Here is a 20826-nt window from a genome sequence, read left to right as displayed (position 1 = left end):
GCCAAAGTTTGGCAGAAAAACCCAGTTGCATATTGTGCACAGGCATATTCTACTATCGGGGTAGTCGGGATAAAACCAGCGACAAATAAGATTCCAGCGACAAATAATGTGTCTGTCCACACTAGACGTGATTCGACTGCTAGATGCATCAAAATCAATCAAAACCCACAGCCAATCAGAACAGTGTGTGGGCGGAGTCTCGCGGCGAGTGCACAGCACCAAAGAGCAATCTTGATGTCACTCGCAAGAAAATGGATAAGTCGCTGCATAATCAAATTCACAAATATTACACCATTTAAACATTATTAGAAATACAAGGTTACTAAAACAATCTTTGTCAAAGAATACACTTGTTTGTTCAATTTGAATGTTCTTGTTTCCATTTGTTTAATTTCAAGATCTGAGGTGAATTATCCATTATTGCTTTTACAGCTACAAAGCTGGAGCACTAAATGATATTCAAAGTCACATTACATGCTTTTAATATTAAATAAAGCACATAAACAGCACCTGAGATTATCATCGCCACACTTTGTGTTTGTTGTTCCAAAGCGACGTCGCAGAAAAATAGAAACCATTTCTAAAATAGAATCAAAAACTCTGATTAACATGGAAAATAACCTTTTATCGCGTGTGGCGTCGCTTGTAGTTAGGACACGGTGTTAGCGGTTTATGCAACCGGCCTCCGAACTGCTTGTGGTCAACACTACATCACAACTTCTCCATTCAGCTAGGTTTCTTCAACCATAACTCCATCCAGGACAGCTAGGAACCTTTGTGATTGATGATCAGACCACATTGCTACTGTAGAACTGCCCGGTTCTGCAGGTTTGCCTTATACAACATCAGGATGATCAGGCCCTTAATATATGCTCCACAACTCCTTGTCCAAGCTCTTGTTCTCTCCAGACTGGACTATTGTAATGCTCAAACCTCTGCAACTGATCCAGAACTGATCCAATTCTTTAAAGGGGGGGTGAAATGCTATTTCATGCATGCTGAGTTTTTTACACTGTTAAAGAGTTGGATTCCCATGCTAAACATGGACAAAGTTTCATAAATTTAATTGCACGTTTGAAGGAGTATTTCTGTGCCAAAAATTGTCCTTCCGGTTTGTCACAAGTTTCGGAAAGTTTTTTTCGAGTATGGGTATGTGTGACGTCAGATGTAACGGAATTTCCTTATACGGGTCCTAAGGGCACTTCTCCGGTAAGATCGCAGGCGCGCGCGCACTCGTAAACCAGAGAAAGAGAGCGAAAGCAGTTCGCCATCAAAGCGCCCTGCCCGGCTTTTGGGAAGTCAATGTCACCAAAGAAGTGTGTTTTTGGTTGCCAGGGCAAGACAACCCTGCACAGATTCCCAAAGAAGGCACCAGTGGATGGAGTTTGTTTTTCCTGAGCATAAACGGAGTTGTGATAGACTGTTGTTCCCTGCATTTCGACGATGATTGTTTTATAAACAAAGCCCAGATCGATGGATTTGCAGATCGTCTAATGCTTAACGATCGAGCAGTCACAATGATAAAGGTTCGGTGAGTAAAACTGCTTCTAATCTATTGTCTCTGTGTGTTGTTACTAGCTCGGCGCGTTAGCACAGCTTTAGCTTCGCCCACACGGCCCGCCTCCAGCCGCTCGTTTTTTTCCGGAAAGACTCGGTACATCCAATCTTTCTTGATATAATATAATAAAACTAAAGACTTTTTGGAGATATGAAGGGTGCAATACTACTCTATAGGTACTCAAGATTAACAGGAGATTGAGTGAAAATGAGCATTTCACCCCCCCTTTAATGAACCGAAGAGAGCACACGTCATACCTCTCATAAACTTGCAATGGTTGCCAATAGCCACTCACATCAAATTCAAGTCACTGACTTTTCCCTACAGAACAACCACTGGCTCTGCTCCCCTTTTACTTAAACTCATTACTTCAGACTTACGTGCCATCCATGAACGGCGTCTTGTGATGCCATCATCCCAAAGAGGCACAAAATCACTTTCACAGACCTTTATGTGGGCTGTTCTCTGCTGGTGGGATGACCTGCCTAACTCAGCCCGAGCGGCTGAGACTTTAGCCATTTTCAAGAAATACTTGACCCACTTATACTAACACTTACTATTCTATATCTATTAGGGGTGTAACGATACCCACATATCACAATACTGAACTCACAATACTATAATATTGCGATACTCCAAGACATATGATAAAAGGTTAACAATTGTTGATTTAAATGCTAAATTTGGTATTACACTGTGGGTATGAACAGGCTTGGACTTGGTGCAATAGAGACACTGAAAATATTCATGATTCTGAAGCTGAAAATACAGAATTACTTTAGACGAATATGCTTGCACTCTGTCACTGACTAGATATATTTAAAATAATAATATATTTTAACTTTTTACTGGTAACATAAGACATTTGGCATTATCAGGACCCACAAATATTCCCCCATTGCATATTATACATTATATATAGTAGTTTAATGTAGTACTGACACTAAAACTTTGTAAGCTTTAATTTTTTTCTCACAGTCATTTTTATTTTGAATGAACTACACAATACAGATTGTCACTCTCCACAAAACATTTTTGTATTGCAATATATTGTGACATGACATATTGTTACACCCCTAATATCTATTAATTTTTTTATTTTATTTTTACTGTGTACTGTGCTAGACTAACTGGGACTGGTCACATCACTTGCATATTGTTGCCCTCTTGTTGGTTTGACTGCTTCTATTGCTCTCCTTATTTGTAAGTTGCTAAAAGCGTCTGCTAAATTATTAAATGTAAATGTAGGTACTAGATGGTCAATGTAAGCAGGGCATTATGGGAAGGCTGGTCCAGCTATCTATCACCTGTGGTCCTCACTGGTCTCTCAAGTCATCTGGGGTCTTATGAACAGGCCCAGTGTGGTTTAGGGGGTTTAAAATACACCTGTGGCTCCCTGTCCGTGCAGACATGTCCATATCTGTCAACAAACAGCCTCTGAAAACCACTCTGACGCAGACGAGATACAGGTACAGCATGATGTTAAAGGCCACAGCTGGGTAAAAACATCACGGGTGGAATTTTCCAGGAGGTTTCTCTTTATTATCCTTGGATCAGTGGTCTGAATAACAGGGGATGGTCAGGTGTAAAGAAAAAAACATTCAGGTCCTGAAATATCTTGGGTAAAATCAAGGCTACAGTCAAACACACTTTCATGTCAACCAGCAGAATACACATAACTATCTTGAAATGGTTTGCTAAACTTAACAAAATTATGCTAGAACTAAGATGCTATACGCCAAATGCATATGCATTCCCATATGCAGATTTTATCTATACTGTTTATACTGCGGGGAAAGGTCATTTGCTTGGTTTGGAGCTGTTTTTGTTGGTGAAATAGAGCAAAAACAGACTAAAATGTAACTCACAATATTAACTTCTTGTTTATTGGACTGATGTATAAAATCAGTATCACATTTGCAATTGTGCAGATATTCAGGAAAAAACACATACCTGCATATCGAATAGAAATATAAGACAAAAAGGGGCATTTCTTTCATTTTGGGGTCATTCTAACTGCATTTGCATGGCTACATCATGTAGTGAAAGCGTGCACTCTCTCAGGACATTTTTGTTTGTTTTTTTGCAGAGTGAGTGACATACTTTATAATATCAACTTCCACATCATTAAAACAACAATTGTGCTATTATGGTATTCATATCGCACATTCCTACCAACCACCCCTGATGCTTTTGACAAAATATTTCTGGGAAAGGAAGCAAGATTTCAAATAGTTTGGTTTTCCCTGCCTGCTTAATATTTCACTAGTCTGATCCCCATCAATGGGCCCAGAGATGATTAGAGCACAGCCCGAACGGACCAGAGAGATTCAGGCTTCAGGTTTCAGCTCTCACATGGAAAACAAAGATATGAGACTCCTGAGTAAAAGTGCTTGAAGAATGTTTCAAGGGAAATTAATATCCTGTCCACAGGCTGACCTGGAATCTCAACTATTCTGAGAAAACTTCTTGTGTTTAGACGAGAATTAGATGATGTTAGATGAGAACGTGATGAGAGGAAAAGCTGTAGATTTCACAGAAACCACCATGTCAGCATCCATCAAGAAGCAGGAAAGATCTCAACATTTTCAGCAACCAGAAATAGTTTTATTACAGACACAACAACAAATAAACTCTCTCATTAAAATGTGCAATTTAAATGTTTATATACAACTTTTTGTTTGAGGGCTGATTAATTATTGATCATTAAAAATATATATATATAAATATATATAATATATATATATATATATATATATATATATATATATATATATATATATATATATATATATATATATATAACTTAATAATTAAAAAAAATATATATGATTAAATAAAGTTATTATTTATGTTATTTAATATTAAATAAAGTTATTTTAGCTTTCGGTTTTTAGTGTTTTAGTAAACAATTAATTTCAGTGAATCACTAGCTAAAATACAAAAATCTGCAATAAAATATCAGATATTTCAACATGAACTTACAACAATGAAATTGAAATATTTCTCACTACATTTCAGACAATAAAAAAAATGTATTATAGTTATGAGGTAATCAATTTAAACTAGAGGTTGACCGATTTTACCGATACCGATATTTAGGTTTGACCGTTCGTGCCGATAACCGATTAATCAACCGATATTTTTTAAAATGGATACTGGATATAAAAATAAAAAAACATAACACTCCAAGTAAAACAGTGCTGAACTGAAATGTGCTTTGTGAAATAAATATATAAATATAAATAAATTAAAATGAAAAGTTCTACAGAACGAATTCAACAGAAAATAATTTAAACATTAAAATATTACAGGTTTCTTTAACTATAACCTAGAAACATACGTAAATTTCATAGGTAACACTTTGCAAGTCCCATTTGTTAACAAAGATGTATTAGCTAGCTTTCATGAACTAGTTTATGCATTATGCAATATCAGTTCATGCACATTCAGTTATGAATTACATGAATCATGTAAATAATAGCATATTTTCAATTCAAAACGGTGACTTTTCACAAAAAAGGTTGCATAGTTTGCATCATTACTGTTGGTCACTGAACATTTCTATTGTAAAACTGTTGTCAAATATTAAATGTTTAGCTACTTACATCTTACCACACACTCTAAAAGCATAGTGTTTGAATTCACACTCGTCTTCTGAGAACAGTAAGCCCCGCCTTCTTTGATTTGATTGGTCATCTCAGTCATTTTGACATTGACGAGCACTGTATGACAAACTAGCCTAAAATGTAACTTTTTGTGATCCTAACAACAAAGGAAGCAGAGCAGCATCAGGAATATCAAATACTGAAGTCTTTCCACTAATATATAAAACATATCCGGTCCATTTTACAGAGCTTAAATTACCCCCACTCTCCTTGGCAAAACCAGAACAACCTGAGAACTTCAAAGAAAGCGGTGCGTTCCAGACCCTCAGTAGTTCGGCCACAATCCAACCAATCTGACCACAGCCAACTGTGTCCACTCAAACAAAAGCTACCAACTACACACACACACACGCTCAAACACACACACAGCTGAAACAACAGTGCTGGTGAAGCACCCACTGACTGCATTCAGGTCACCAAAGGTCACTGCTAGACAGAAACGGCTAAACACTGTCATGCTCCTAATTTATGACCGTCCTCCTGCTGTGGAAAACACACAAAGGTTTTGGGTTTTGTACAGACAGTGATTAAAACGAAGAAGCACTTCACTAGGATACTTGGACCACATTTTCTGCTGATAATAACATTTACTCAGTCCTGCATTCCTCAGCTCCTCAATGCCGTTACCGGGAAACTTCAAACACACACTGATCAATAGTTCACGTGTCCTTGTGATCGTTTGTGTAAGGTCATTGCACTAACACACACATCCACATACGCAGAGTAGAAGCACAGGTCCAAGACTCACTGACGATTCGGATTATGTGTGTTCGAGTCTCAGTTTTTATCCTGTGTTTCTAATCTGATTATTAATGGGCGGTTTTCAAAGCATGTGTTGAGTGAAGAAGCCAGTGTGTGGAGACCTTAGCTATAGTTTGGGGACAAAATGTAAAAAAGAATCAGCGTTGTGCAGCCATAACAATTTTAACACAAAGGCATGATTAAAATGGCATGATAAATGAAGTTTTAGTGCAGTGATGGGACACGATTCAATTCAATGCAAACTCAAAAACAAGCTGGACTTGGACATTAGAGCTTCTAGATCATAGATGTATCAAGCCAAAAAAAATTGATTTGCAATATTCAATATGTATATCTCAATATTTTCGCATTTGCTCTGACTGTGGCTGAATTTCTATTACAAACTCAAATGAATGCAGTCAAATCAGAAATACAAGTCACCGTGCCCTTGTTAAAGCACACTGAAAGTCCTTCCAATAGTTTACGAGGTCAAAGGGCAGAGGTTTGGTTGTGGTCCCGCAAAATGCCTCGGGTGAAACCGATCTGTTATAATGAACTTAAAATGTCAATGCTGTGTTCAGATGTGAACCTGGAGATTACGAGGCATCGCAGGTGAACAGACCTCAAAGTGTTTCCTTCGTGGGCTCATAAAACTGTCCCTTCCCATGGTGCACTGCAGTAACTGAAGCACATCTGTGAAGCTGCCAGGGCTCAAGTCCCAGATCAAGATTAAGAGTGGACTTTTTGATGCAAAAGACCATCACATAGGCTACTTCAAATATCAAATAAATATTGTGAGTGATGCTTGACCACATGATGTGAGTGGTCATTCAAGTCTGGAGGACAACACACAAACTCAACTCTAATATCATGTCATTAACTCTGAAGTATGAGAAATATAGTGCCCTATGATTTCTGCTAAGTGGAAAATGTGGAATTCAGTCATAAAAATGGAATTTATAGAATAACATGGAATTTTATAGATGAGATGACTAAATCAAAAGTAGGATTACAATTATTCAAATCAGTGTTACAAAACACCACAAACAACTTGAAGTTGTTTGAAATGTATGACAGAGATATATATATCACTATTGTATAGTAAAATGTACTTCTCAAAATAATAATAATACAAATTTACAATATTAAAACATAATTTTTTAAGGAATATCACAAAAAAATATAATATTAAGAGATTATTATGTAAAGGACCTGTTATAATTTCATTTGATTACATTTTATTAGATTTATTAATTCATTCAAATGATTATATCCATTTCTGGTGATAAATACTTATTAAATAAAACACAGAATCCAAAAAAATGAATTGGGGTAATGTAATTGGGGGAAAAATAAAACCGATTTCATTGGCCCCTAGCAATACTATTACTCAGAAAACACCACAAATGAATCCTTAGGTCTAATTTAACAAGAACATCGTAATCCATTCAGTAGCTCAAAATCATTAAGAAAAGTGACGACGGCTGGAAATGTGACCTTTACAAGCCAGAGAGCTGATCAAAGACTCCGAACACCTTTAAAACTCAAAGCCACAAGCGGAATACTTTAAAAAACAGGATGAAAAAGACAAAACCACAGACATGTGTCAGATGTGTGGAAAGCCCTTCGATGTGGTGTGGGTCAAAATGGAAAAGGCGACCTCAAGCATGTACAAAGAAAAATGCATGATCATGTTCACGCCAGCTAGACTGGAAAAAATAAAACCTGCACACACACACACACACACACACACACACACACACACACACACACACACACTCAGCTTATAAGTGACCGATTTGGAATACTATACATAAGCATGAAGCGCATTGAAAACTCGACTGAAATAAGTTTACTTAGCACTAAAATTTTAACTAAAACTGAAATAAAAATGTAATTAAACCTAAATAGTAATATTTAAACAAAGTAATAATCATAATAAATGATGAAACAACAATATTTCCAAAAAAATCTACTATAATTAAACTATAAAATGAAAACTGAACAAATTGAAAAAATTGTTAAAAAACTGTAATGGTATATAAATAATACCAAAATAAGACTAAACACATACAAATATCTAGTCTATTTGGATTACTAAAATTATTCTTTATAAGACTAAGCTACGGTTTATCAATACTTTTTTTGCCTTATATTTGGGTGAAGTATATGATGTATAGAGTTTGTTCCAGTCCATTATGGGATTGTCAGCTTCCTCAAAAGGATGTGATGCAAAATAAAGCTGTCATTCAATGTTGGGAGTGTGCCTATGATTCCTTAAAATGTGGCCGACGTAGGGAAGCTCACTGGGTTTTGGAGAAGTCAGAGAGGGAGGAAAAAAAATAGATTGAAGGGCTGATTTTGAGATTGGAGATTGTGTGGGATAATGGCTGTGGTCTTTGGCATCAGGGAAGAGTTTCCATGCATGATCCCTTTCAAACTCCCTGGAGAGCCGCTGCAGGCCAAACCGACAACATTTGCTCCTCTACCGTGTAGTTAAAAAAAGATCAGGGCTTTCTCCTTTACTCATTACTGTTACAAATCACCAAGGGCCCGTAACATTTAAGGACAAGGCAGACAATACTAAGTCAATATTCCACAGACACAAACTGCTAAACCTAAGAGTCACATTAGTCAAGAGCTCTGTTTGAGATCTCTTCCAAAACCTAGATTAACTAGACAGCAATTTAGGGCACATCCCAGACACAAAAACTGTTCCAAAAAGTAGACAGTCTTCTAAGATTGATCAACTACCTATAACTATAACAATAACTTATATTGGCGTCCACACCAGCACACCATGTCATTCTGTTTATTCTAAGAGCGTTGCAGTTTCTGCCACTTTAAATGCTTGTGCACTTTAAAGCAAGATGGATTCTGACTGGCTGTCAATGTTTGTCGTACCTCAGCTGAAAAAAAAAATACAATGATATTGATTGACAAGGTTTCATTAATTCTTCATAGCATGTTCCTGCTGTACTTCTGAACTGAGTTAAACTTCTTTACAGGGACAGCTTGGTTATTAGATTTTATTCAAATCTCTGTGATTGTGTGATTTGATTCACTTTATCATAGAGAGAGAGAAAGAGAGTAAAACTAGGGATGCACAATATCTTGGCCAATATATGTTAATTTGTACTATCGTTATCGGATATAAATTTTGGCCGATATTTTAAAGGTGATAAAAAATGGATTATTTCCTTCAGCTGAGACACTTCAGATGCACACTGTTTGCAATGATGGTTTTGAATTGCTTGAAATATGATTGAAATCTCTTAAAAAAAGGAAAATACAGTTAAGTGCAACATTTTCAGCAAGTCTGTCATACAGGCTACATAAAATTATAAGGAGAACATTATAGTTGTGTGGTTGTGACATGGCTTTTAATGGGGAGACTTTTGTTTTTGTAATTAGGCTTTCAAAAATTATATAAAAATTTGGATTTAGATTTATCGGCCAATATATCGATTATCGACTTTCAAATAAAAAATTATTATCGGTTATCGGCATCAACTAAAATTTTCACATTGGTGCATCCCGAAGTAAAACACTCAAGAGCAGTGAGTGATTTTCTCTTTGTCCTTTGTTTGATTAACATTAAAAACAGGCAGCAGCAGGAATATTAGGCTACTGTCACTTTAAGAGTGAATGCACGGCTCTAATATACTGATTCTGTATACATGCATTTACTTTCTCAACTGGTTACGTTCACTTAAAACTTAACCAACTATGTTTACTAGGATACGTGATTTTTTTTTTAACATAATTTTATGTGAATTTGTCCACTCAAGTGCAAGATGATGTGAGACTCGGCTTTCTGGGCGAGCACTTCGGATGTTTGTGCGCCCAAGACTTTCCACACAGTGCGCGAGTAACAAAATGAGCTCCCTTTCGAGTCTTCTTGAATATTGACATTTTTTCATGTCCATGCATTGTTAGAATTCATAAAAATGTTACCGGCCAACTAGCGAGTGACACCGTTTCATATACTCGCCTCGCCAATGCCGGTTTCTACTCGCATTTGGCGCTTGGCGAGTGTTAATTTTAGGCCCTGTATATACAGCGGCAAAATTAATCGTTCAACAGTCACTCTGTGTGCATGTTCTCTCACTCGTTTGCATCTCGGTTTGCTTACTGACAGCATAAGTTCAGCACTGGCATAAGTGATGGATCCGTCAACAGGTCCGATCCTCTCTTACACTGGCTGCGGGCCACCTTCATTGTCAAGCCATACTCAGCATTCTAAGGTAGTGTGAAGGCATCAGTAACTCAAGACTGAATCTGAGCTCTAAAGCCTTTCAGAACGGCAATATGATATTCAGTAAAGCGTCGACAACATGTGCTGCTATTCATCTCGAGTTTGCAGTCCACATTTCCCAGCCGGCCTGGATGTAAAAAATACGCCACTAATTCCCCACCGGGACGTCATCAAATGACATGACAAGCAAAGCGATTCCAGCATCCACCACATCAAGAGCTGACAAAACATGTCATTCCTTATTCAAGGCAACAGCAGGGATGGAACGACGGGAACCGTCCCAGTGGGATCATGAACAGGAGAAAGAAAGAAAGGAAACGGATAGAGCCAGACCTGTGACTTCATGAAGCATTTCCGGCTGAGAGACGAAGTGGGCTGTCTGTCGCAATAAGCAGAGCTCTAAATCTAAAGGGATGACAACAAATACAGCAACAAAGGAACAAAATAACAAGCCTAGACTAGTCATAATAAATCCTCACACTGAAAGCTAAATGAAAAGAATAAAATGCAAACGTCAACAGCTGCATTTTCAATGAATACTTGCAGCATTTTGGCACAAATTCATCTGTTACTTGGGAGAATCTAGTCAAATTAGACAGACACCAACATGAACAAACCCACACTAGATAAAAGAAAATATGTTTTTGTTTCAGAGCCTAGAATTTTCATTGGATTTGAGTCAGTAAAATGTAATAGTACCATGAGCTGCGAGAACATCAAACAACCTGTCCAGGTTCAGATCCGTCTAATTTGATGAGCTTCTACCAAATGACAGATGAATTTGCACCAAAATACTGTATAGTTTTACTGGATGATCACAGCATCAACTACAAGTGTTTTCACTGATGCAGAGACATCAAGAAAAAGAAAAAAAAAACGGGTGTGTAAAACATGATTCATGCATGATGAACATGTTCGTACAACTGAAAACAACATTTCAGGGAATTCATTGTAACGCTGTCTTGTGAGGTTTCAAAGGCCCCATGATGAATTGTCAATGTCAGTAGTTAAAGCACAGACAGTGATGTGTACATGACAGCACATGATCTTCAGGAAAACATGAAGGCAGCTAACTAGGTTTTAGAGCACAACCGCTTTTGGGTTTGGGGTTTCTATCTTAATTTTTGCTGGTATGTTGAAGCCAAATCACCATAAATATTTCCATAGCAACATCCCATTATCCCAGGGAATTCAAGTGCACACACCTCCTTAATTCTCCCAGAGCGTTCGGAGCTCCTGCACACCTGTTTCCACAACAGTGACATAAACCAGAAACCACATCATAAATCCCCGTGAATAAATCCCACACTTTGATCCGGTTCATGCTGACAGATCTCTGATGCATATCGCTCACATTACATCATCCTGAAGCAATCTTGTTCATGTACCGCCTTCAATTAGTACATATTTACAAGTCTACTATCTTCTGATGGGCTTTATTTTGTATGAATCAACAAATTAGCTGCAATTTGACTCATTCAAAAGTAAGACATCAATGTCAAAAATCTGCAGCCGGTGATTAGAGGAGCAGGGCTGGAATGAGGCGTTCCTTGATTTGACCCTAAAAAATATCATAATTAGTTTTCATACCTGCATCCTTCTTGTTTTTCCCACTGTCTCTGCTCTTCTTCAGCACGGCCTTGAACATGGCGTGACTCCAGGAATCCCTTCACGACTAAGCTGTGGAAACACGAGAGATTTTTCACATGAAGCAGCAGGTTTGTACACAGTTGGTTTGGTACATTCAGAAGATCTTACAGTCTAGAGTTACACTCCACCCAAGAGAAAATTCTCCAAAGAGACCTTAGAAATACATACTTGCTCTTTAATATCCCAGAGGCGTTGATTTTTATTAAAGCGAAGAGATTTACACTTTCTTTAATGGAGGTCACATTGCTTGTATCATTGGAAAACGTAAACTATATTATCACCCAGTTGTAATCTGTTGAATGTGACTGTAAGGCATGAATACATATAATAAACGTTAACGATTAACATCACAATTTTCTGTAAAAGCTGCTTTGAAAATGATTTGTGAAAAGTGCTACATTGACATAAAAAAATACCATGCCTTTATTGTTTATGTTTGCTACTACCTATCATTAAAATATGAATTATTAACATTTTAAAACTACAATAATCTAAACAATGAAATAAACTTAAACATTGAACCTTGGCAATTGTTGTGTGAAAATGCTGATAAAAAATGTACACCAACAATTCTGGCACTAAATGTTTTCTTAAATGTTAGTGTACTGGTTTTCCAAGAAGACAACACTGTCAGAAAAGAGTTTGAGATAAAATATAAGATGTTTATAGTGTTAAAAAAAAAGAAAAATCAAGGTAAACATTAGTGCTGTCAGTTAAGCGCGTTATTAACGGCGTTAGCGCAAACCCATTTTAACGGCGTCAATTTTTTATTGCGAGATTAACGTTCTTTTTGGCCTAGCAAACTCTGTAGTTTTTTTCACATGCTGTTGTTACTAGTAACGTTAGTAAAAACTACAACACCACACCGGATCTAGCTAGACCGGAAACAAAACAACAGGCACGCCACACACACACACTTGTTTGGGCTTGCGAGCCGGCCAAAGAGTAGTAGGCTAATGTTACGTTTTGAGTGGATGGCGAGCGCGAGACGCCGAAATGGATGCCAATAAGATTCTGAATGGAAAGTTTACTTTTAAAAAGTTGTCAAATGTTCCATTGACAAGACCAAAGTGATCTGTGTGTTCTGTCGTTGTGAACTGAGCGATCATCGCAGCACGTCCAGTCTGAAACACCACTTGATGGCCAAGCACACACACAGCTGATGCGAATTCTCTGATGCGATTATTTGCTCCAAGTGAGAATGTTAGTGTGAAATTGAACATTATAGTATATGCCAATGTTGTTTTCAATAAAAAAACATTTGCACAAAGCAAGCCGATCCACTTTTCCATGTTGATAAGAGCATTAAAATGAGAAAAGATAATTGGACAAAAAGAAATCAAGGGACATTTAGAATGGATAAAAATGTGCGATTAATTGCGAGTTAATTATGACATTAACGCGATTAATCGTGATTAAATATTTTAATCGTTTGACAGCACTAGTAAACATCACTTATGAACAGAATATTTTGATCAAATGCCAATTTCAACGCAGAATGCTGATTTCAGATGTGATAGAAAAGACATACGTTGGTTCAGAAAAGTGATGGTTTTAGAACACAAAGGCAAAATTGATAAAATTCTTGTGTGATGCATTTACGTTATTAATAGACAAATCAAATAAACTAGAGTGTTTTAAGAGGGCCAAAAGAGCTCATAGTTTTACAAATGTATAAATATCCTAGGGAAATAAAGAATATAAAAAAAGAGCATAATCTAATAGCTCCTTGTATATTTTATTTCTCTGTTTGGCAAGATTTTTCCCACAGTCCACCCACTCCAACGCGTGATCGCTGGTGGGCCGGCATGGAAAGAATTCTTCAATATTTGCACAGAGCGGCTCTGCTCCGCTATCTTGTTATTCCGGAAAACAAGCTGTTGGATTCCCAGCATTCCACATCTAATTGATGCTAAACGGCTGAACTTGGGCTTCTCGTGCCACTGGTCATGATAGTGCCAAGGTTCCTTCACCTCTCAGAGTTAGAAGCACAGGTCAAACACATTACAGCACGTCTATTTATCCAGTTGGACTGTTTCAGCGCTGTAAACTTCACTCGGGGTGCGTCTTGCTGTTAGTTTGTTTAAATTAAACAGGAAGGTGACCGAACACAAATACATCAGGTGTGTGCAACACATCATTATGATCATCAATTTCAATCCCAGAGCAATGTTATAGTAGAAAGAAATCATGCTTAAGACACTATTTGATCTATATCTATCTATCTATCTATATATATATATATATATATATATATATATATATATATATATATATATATATATATATATATATATATATATATATATTAGGCCTGTCACGATAACAAATTTTGCTGGACGATAAATTGTCCAAGAAATTATCGCGATAAACGATAATATTGTCGTTCTGAGACCATTTTCATTTAATATAATTATAATGGCATAATAATGCAGGTACACCTTTTCAACGATCTATAAACTTTTATTTCTAAAGAATATTAAACATTGAAAACGGAAAACATTTTAAATATCCAAAAAAATGAACAAAACAACCAAAAACAATGAAAGCAATGGACTCTTAGTGTCTGTTAACAAAATAAATGTCTGTTAATAAATAAAATGGATGTAAACAAAATTGCACTTCAAAAAATATTAGGCTAAACATTAGGCTTTAGACATTAGGCTTAAATAGTGATACATTCCATAACAGGCAAAACTGACAGTTAGGACCTTTGTAAACAAATTTAAAAAAAGCCTCAACAAGCCATATCGCATAATTTTGCACTGTTACTCCTGTTACTTTGTCCTCCTGTTACTTTGTCAAGTGATTGTGTACTGTCGGGAAGACGGAGACGCGCTTATTGCGTGTGTATGCTACGCACTGAAAATACTTGGCTAGGATTGGGGTGAGGAGTGCGTGCGTATTACACGCCATAAAGAGCGTATCATATGCACGCAAAAACTATTTTTGGCGTATAAATGGCACGAGAAATAACATTCGTGGTATAGATACGCATTTTCATGTGATAGGGCTCGCTGTCGCAACTCACAACTAGCGTCTTCTCTCTCTCCCGGCAGTAGCCGCAAACAGTCCCGCCGGCGCTTTCCCAAAGACCATGTGACTGACAAGCGCCGCCTCCCCACACAAAGACCATGCAACTGACAACAAAGAGGGTTCACTCCTCCTATACGCTAAAGAACCGAGCGAGAGTGGTCATCCAGACGAGGAAAACAAACAAGCATGCAAATGGAATTATTGCGGCCGGAAAAATTATCGAGCTCATTTTTTTTATCGTGCGATTAATCGACTTATCGACTATCGCGACAGGCCTAATATATATATATATATATATATATATATATATATATATATATATATATATATATATATATATATATATATATATATATATATATATATATATATATATAGTTCTTTTTTTAGGTTTTTATTGTATTTATTTATATAGACACAAATAAAATAACACTTTAATGAAAGAAATAGTACTTGGACAATATAATAATGACAATAAAGCCATGATAGCTATAATAAAAGTAAAATAATGGTAGCTCATTACAGTTAGTATTTTGTCTAACTTGGTAACATATTGGAATGAAAGTGAATGCTTCTTATAACACTTATGTAAACAAAGAACCTGAGGATGATGCACTTGACTCCAAAAATTTCCAATCAGGATATTTTATTTTGCTTCAAAATTCAAAAATCGAATTCTTTAATAAAATTTCCAAACCCGATCTATTTTCTCGTTATTATATTTTCTATACTAGGTCTGGACTCAGTGGGAGAATAATATCTAGCCATTTTCCCCATAATTTGATACATTTCTCAAAGAGATGATTCATTGTTATCCTCTCCATCACATACTGTAGATTTCATATGTTGGTCTGTTTGTTTTATATGACTGTATGGTTTTTTGGTACAACCATACCGTGAACATAATGTAAATATGGTTGTTTTATATGGTTATGTTGTTGGTCTGTCTGTTTGTACTACCAATGATTTTCTCACCATCTCCTCTGAGAAAACAGCCTTGCTACAAATAAAAACTAGTGGTAACTAGTTAAATAAAAAGTGTGCCTGACAGCTCTGCTCAGATGAGACGAGACAAGGTGAGGGTCTGAATCTGGAGTCGTGCTGAACTCACAGCAGACACCTCAGCATTGAGATCAAGCATGAAAAAACCCTGCCGGTCTCTCCCCAGGAGACAAGCGAGCGCCCCGATCCGCATCGATTCAAGCTCTTGGATGAGAAGGCCTGCTGCGACCTCATCCCGAGTGAGAAGTCAAAAGTTGAGGAGAGATGCAGGAAGATTCGGTACAGACACAGATGCGCTTATATTTCAAAAGAAAGTTCAAAAGAAATGCTGGACCCCAACAAGAGGCAAACAAATTGGGTTCACACTGCTAATCTGGTTGAAAATACAAGTTTAGCTTGCAAAAAAAAAAAAAAAGCACTGTAAATAAGCTCAAATATTTTTGCAGATTATATATAAATGCTATAAATACAGTGTTACAATCACACATTCCTCCCGCTCACGGTTTCAAACATTAAAGTGCTCCTTTTAGAAACCAAACGCACATTATCATACCTAAGCCTCAAACTTTCCTCAGCACACAAAAAAAATACTATGGAAGTCAATGGGGTTCCCCAAACTATCCCTTTAACTAATGCATTAATTTACTTAAGTTAATAGTATACGACTTTTAATGTAAAAATGTATTGTTATGTGTAGGGCTGCATGACAAAAATCATAATTGTTGATTATTCCCTTGAAATTGTAATTGCGATTATTAATTATGATTATCATAATTTCCTTTGAATGAAGTTTTGAATAGCTTTATGCCATTGTTTGAAGCGACTGCATGCCATTTTGTTAGAATACTATAGCATTAAGCCTCAAATGGCAAATATATATATTTATTTATTTATTTAAAGAAACCAAACTAAAGTAAAAAAAAAAACTAAGATAAGCTGTAGAAAGAAAAAAATGCATCTTAAGCACACAGAATATTGTAAGTGAACTTTTTTTGTAATTGCGCCTTTAAACGATTACATAATTGTGGCATATGTAATGAATTACAAATTCGATTAATTGTGCAGCCCTAGTCATATGTACAAAAATACCCTTAATGAAGGATTATTAATGCTGTTAAAATGTATGTACACTGCTATGAAGTATTACAATAAAGAACATTTTAAAAAATAAAGTTTGTGTGGATTATATCCAAACTCTGATCTGAATGTGATCCGTCTCCATTTGAGTTTTTCCATCCTGGCTGTTGTTCCTGTTACAGGATGGTGAAGTGAACCTCCTAAAAGACTCAAATGTGCAGCACATGCGAGCAATTACAGCAGCACGTCTCACTCCAGACGACCTCTCTCACTCCATCCATCTCTGAAACTGCTGCGGACAGATTCCTCAAACTGGAATCCTGTCACCTTCACAATCAAGTAGAGCTGGCTGATACACGAGTTATTTTTCAGCCTTCTGACTTTAATATTTATTCATCTTTGTCAGAAAAAGCTTAAAGCTAAAAGGGGTGAATTCTTTTTAAAATAAATCTGGAATCTTCATTTCAAACAAAAAGCCAGTAGATTCAGTAAAACACAGTAAAAATCTAGTTAAAAGAAATCAAGGCAGTGCTTATCATTGAATGAAAAAATGGAAGAACAGTTATATGCAATATAACAGTGCAAACAGCAATATTTAGGCCTACATCTTTTTAGCTACACATTTTAAAGGGGTGGTTGAATATGATTTGACTTTTCTAACTTTAGTTAGTGTGTAATGTTGTTGTTTGAGCATAAACAACATCTGCAAAGTTACAACGCTCAAAGTTCAAAGCAAAGGGAGATATTTGCTTTTAAAGAAATCACTTTTTAAGGACTACAACAAACGGCTGGTAGAGACTACACCACATTCCTCCCGGATTAGTGACATCACCAATCAAGAACATGCTAATCAATGACTAGAAGATAACTACACATAAGCTACATAAATTCATCAACTAACCATTCAGAAATGTCCTGTTGCTTCTACATGTTGTCACTTCTTCTTGAGTCTCTCCATCATTGTCTGACTCCGGTTTGAACAAAAAAGGCTGAAGGGCAATTCCATGCAAAACTGTCACATCCATAACGCCAACACAATGCCATGGTATTTAGTTGGCGTTATGGATGTGACAGTTTTGCGCGGAATTGCCCTGAAAGTTTTTGAAATTTTCAGTGCATGTGTGTGTGAGGTAAAAGGACACAAGCTGTTGAAGCTCCGCCCCCTGTGCCGGGAGCAGCAGTCCATTTGCATTTAAAGGAACAGACACAAAACTATGTTTTTTTGCTCACACTCAAAAATGTACAATTTTAACATGCTATATAAAAATATCTGTGGGGTATTTTGAGCTTAAACCTCACATACACACTCTGGGGACATCAGAGACTTGTGAAAAGGGCATTATACCACACCTTTAATATCTGAAAAATGCCACAATTTAATTAATGCTTTAAATTAATCGTAGGATCAGAGTTTTAAATCAATTCAGTGAAACAAACTAATGAAATAAATAAATTCATCAAATTAAACTTCAACTCTGTTTTGCAACTTAAGTTTTAATGCTATTATTAACCCTAAAAAGAGACCTCTGAATTATCAACATTATGTTCCACATAATGTCTATCTTAATTGATAGTTTACACTTGTTTAGCGAAAAACTAAGCTTGTATACAGTATATCATCTTACTAAGACATATGTATATGCATTTTATGTAAGTAGTCTGCTATACTGTTAAAGGGGTGGTATAATGCCTTTTCACAAGATGTAAAATATATCTATGATGTCCCCAGAGTGTGTGTGTGTGTGTGTGACGTTTTAGCGCAAAATACCCCACAGATATTTTTATATAGCAAGTTAAAATTGTCACTTTTTGAGGGTTTGCAAAAACGCACCGTTTTGTGCCTGGCCCTTTAAATGCAAATGAGCTGCTGCAGAGGGCGGGGTTTCAAGAGCTCCTGTGTGTTAGCAGCTTCTATTACCTCACCCAGACACACTAAAATGACAGAAACTGTTCTGCCTTTAATGTTAAAAGGAGTCAGATAAGGATGGAGAGACTCAAGAAGAAGTGACAACATGTAGAATGCAACAGAACGTCTCTGAATGGTTAGTTGATGAATTTATGTTGCTGTTGTGGAGTTAACTATCTTCAATTAGGATATTCTGTCATGATAAATCTATTAATTGCTCATATATGAACTGTTGTGAGATGCACACAGAGTGATTTTCTATTGCATGTGAAAAGATGGATGCTAAAGTTTGAGCTGACTCACAAATGTACTCTTATACAACAACTTTTCCTCCTCTCAATTGCGTGTTCCCGGGGTTTATGTAAATTCTAGGGTTAGTGATGTCACTAACCCGAGAGGAATGTCGTATAGTCCCAACCAGCTGTTTGTTGTAGTCCTTTTCTTTAAAAGCAATATCTTCCTTTGCTTTGAACTTTGAGCGTTGTAACTTTGCAGATGTTGTTTATGCTCAAACAGCAACATTACTCACTAACTAAAGTTAGAAAAGTGAAATCACACTCAACCACCCCTTTAAAAAGATATCATTGATTTACATTACATTTCATCTTACTTTTTGGCCATATATTTTTTCCTCCTCAAATATGAGCTCCATATTCTCCTATATATGAGCCATAAAAGCCTGATATTATATCAAATATGATAAAAACACATATGCAAACTTTTTTAGTTTTTTTTATTATTATGTCTAAAAGTTCAACTGATGTCTAAAAACTCAAGTCAAATAAGGATCAGGAAACTAGTGAAGGTCAGACCAATCTGGTCAGACCAGACTCAAGGTCAGGAGTTTCTGAAGGGTCTGAAGACTATCTGAACCATAAAGACTGACAGCGAGAGGTCCACATGTCCCGTCATCGTTTCCCTCACACATCTGATACGACCCAGGAACGAAATTAAATCAACATGTGGCTCTCTGACTGAACAAAGACTTTGGCAGAACAATCTCAGCCATGCAAGATGAAGATACCATGTCCTGAGGAATAGGGGAAAAGAAATCCCAGAGAAATCCCATGGACTATCTCCACAGGAATGACCATGTGGCAGGGCTACAGGTATCTGAGCTCTATAAAGCAGCTTTATCTCTTTTCTGAAGGGGTCTTGCTGCTCCAATGACTTGGCTATCAGCATTATCTCAGTGAGCCTCTCAGCATCCCATTACACACTGAGACCCTTAAAGCCTGAAAGTTACTTAAAGGCAGGGTAGGTAGGATTTTTCAAAAAAAAAAAAACATTCCAAATTTGTCTTTATATACCAATACATAATTAAAATGTAAGTACTCTGAAAAAGAGAGTATAAAAATTGAGTGTCTGTAGACCTCTCACGACTGTTGTAAACAAAGCTCATTGTTTCCATTCACTCCACCCCCTCCCTTCTGGGCTCCTTCCAAAGCCACGCCCCCAAAACACATGAACGCGCGACGCCAAACACTCAGGCTCAGCTGGAAGACGCATTTATTTACCTGAGGCGAGTGGAGAGGAAGGAGCGCAGTGCATGCAGTGACATCATGTCAGAATCACATGTAATAAAATACCTAACTTTATCACTATGAATATAAACAAATAAGATGGCTTTTAGTACTCACTATCAAGCTAGCATATCGATACTGGTAAAGTTTAAAATATATTTTGTTTGATTCGGTAACGAGCTATATTTAGGCTATAGGTAACGAGCTATATTTATAAGGCAAAGCTAAAAACAGGTTGCATTGATACACGTTTTTCCATTACCATCAGTTACACTGGGATGAAGGTGAATTTCGTGTAAGATTCATAACATATACGGTGTTTTGCATGTAAGAGTTTCCATGATGAAAACATTGTTGACTCTGATGAGGACTAACGTTACACTCCGGTGACAAGTACCGCATCGTCG

The 20826-nt window shown here is 36.7% G+C and overlaps 1 protein-coding gene across 1 annotated transcript in view; it reads right to left on the bottom strand.

The window, feature by feature from the left end:
• The window catches only part of tanc1b (tetratricopeptide repeat, ankyrin repeat and coiled-coil containing 1b), a 188425-nt gene that overhangs the window by 153049 nt on the left and 14550 nt on the right, over positions 1-20826 (bottom strand). Inside the window, exon 2 of the mRNA XM_081367934.1 lies at positions 11816-11905. Within this exon, the coding sequence (XP_081224060.1) occupies positions 11816-11873 (58 nt within the window). The 5' untranslated portion in view covers positions 11874-11905. The remainder of the gene's footprint in view (positions 1-11815; positions 11906-20826) is intronic.

This window comes from Scardinius erythrophthalmus (genome assembly GCF_964197995.2).
Source record: "Scardinius erythrophthalmus genome assembly, chromosome: 6".
Classification (NCBI taxonomy): domain Eukaryota; kingdom Metazoa; phylum Chordata; class Actinopteri; order Cypriniformes; family Leuciscidae; genus Scardinius; species Scardinius erythrophthalmus.
Note: the sequence above shows the minus strand (reverse complement) of the source record. Positions and strands in the feature narration are given on the sequence as shown.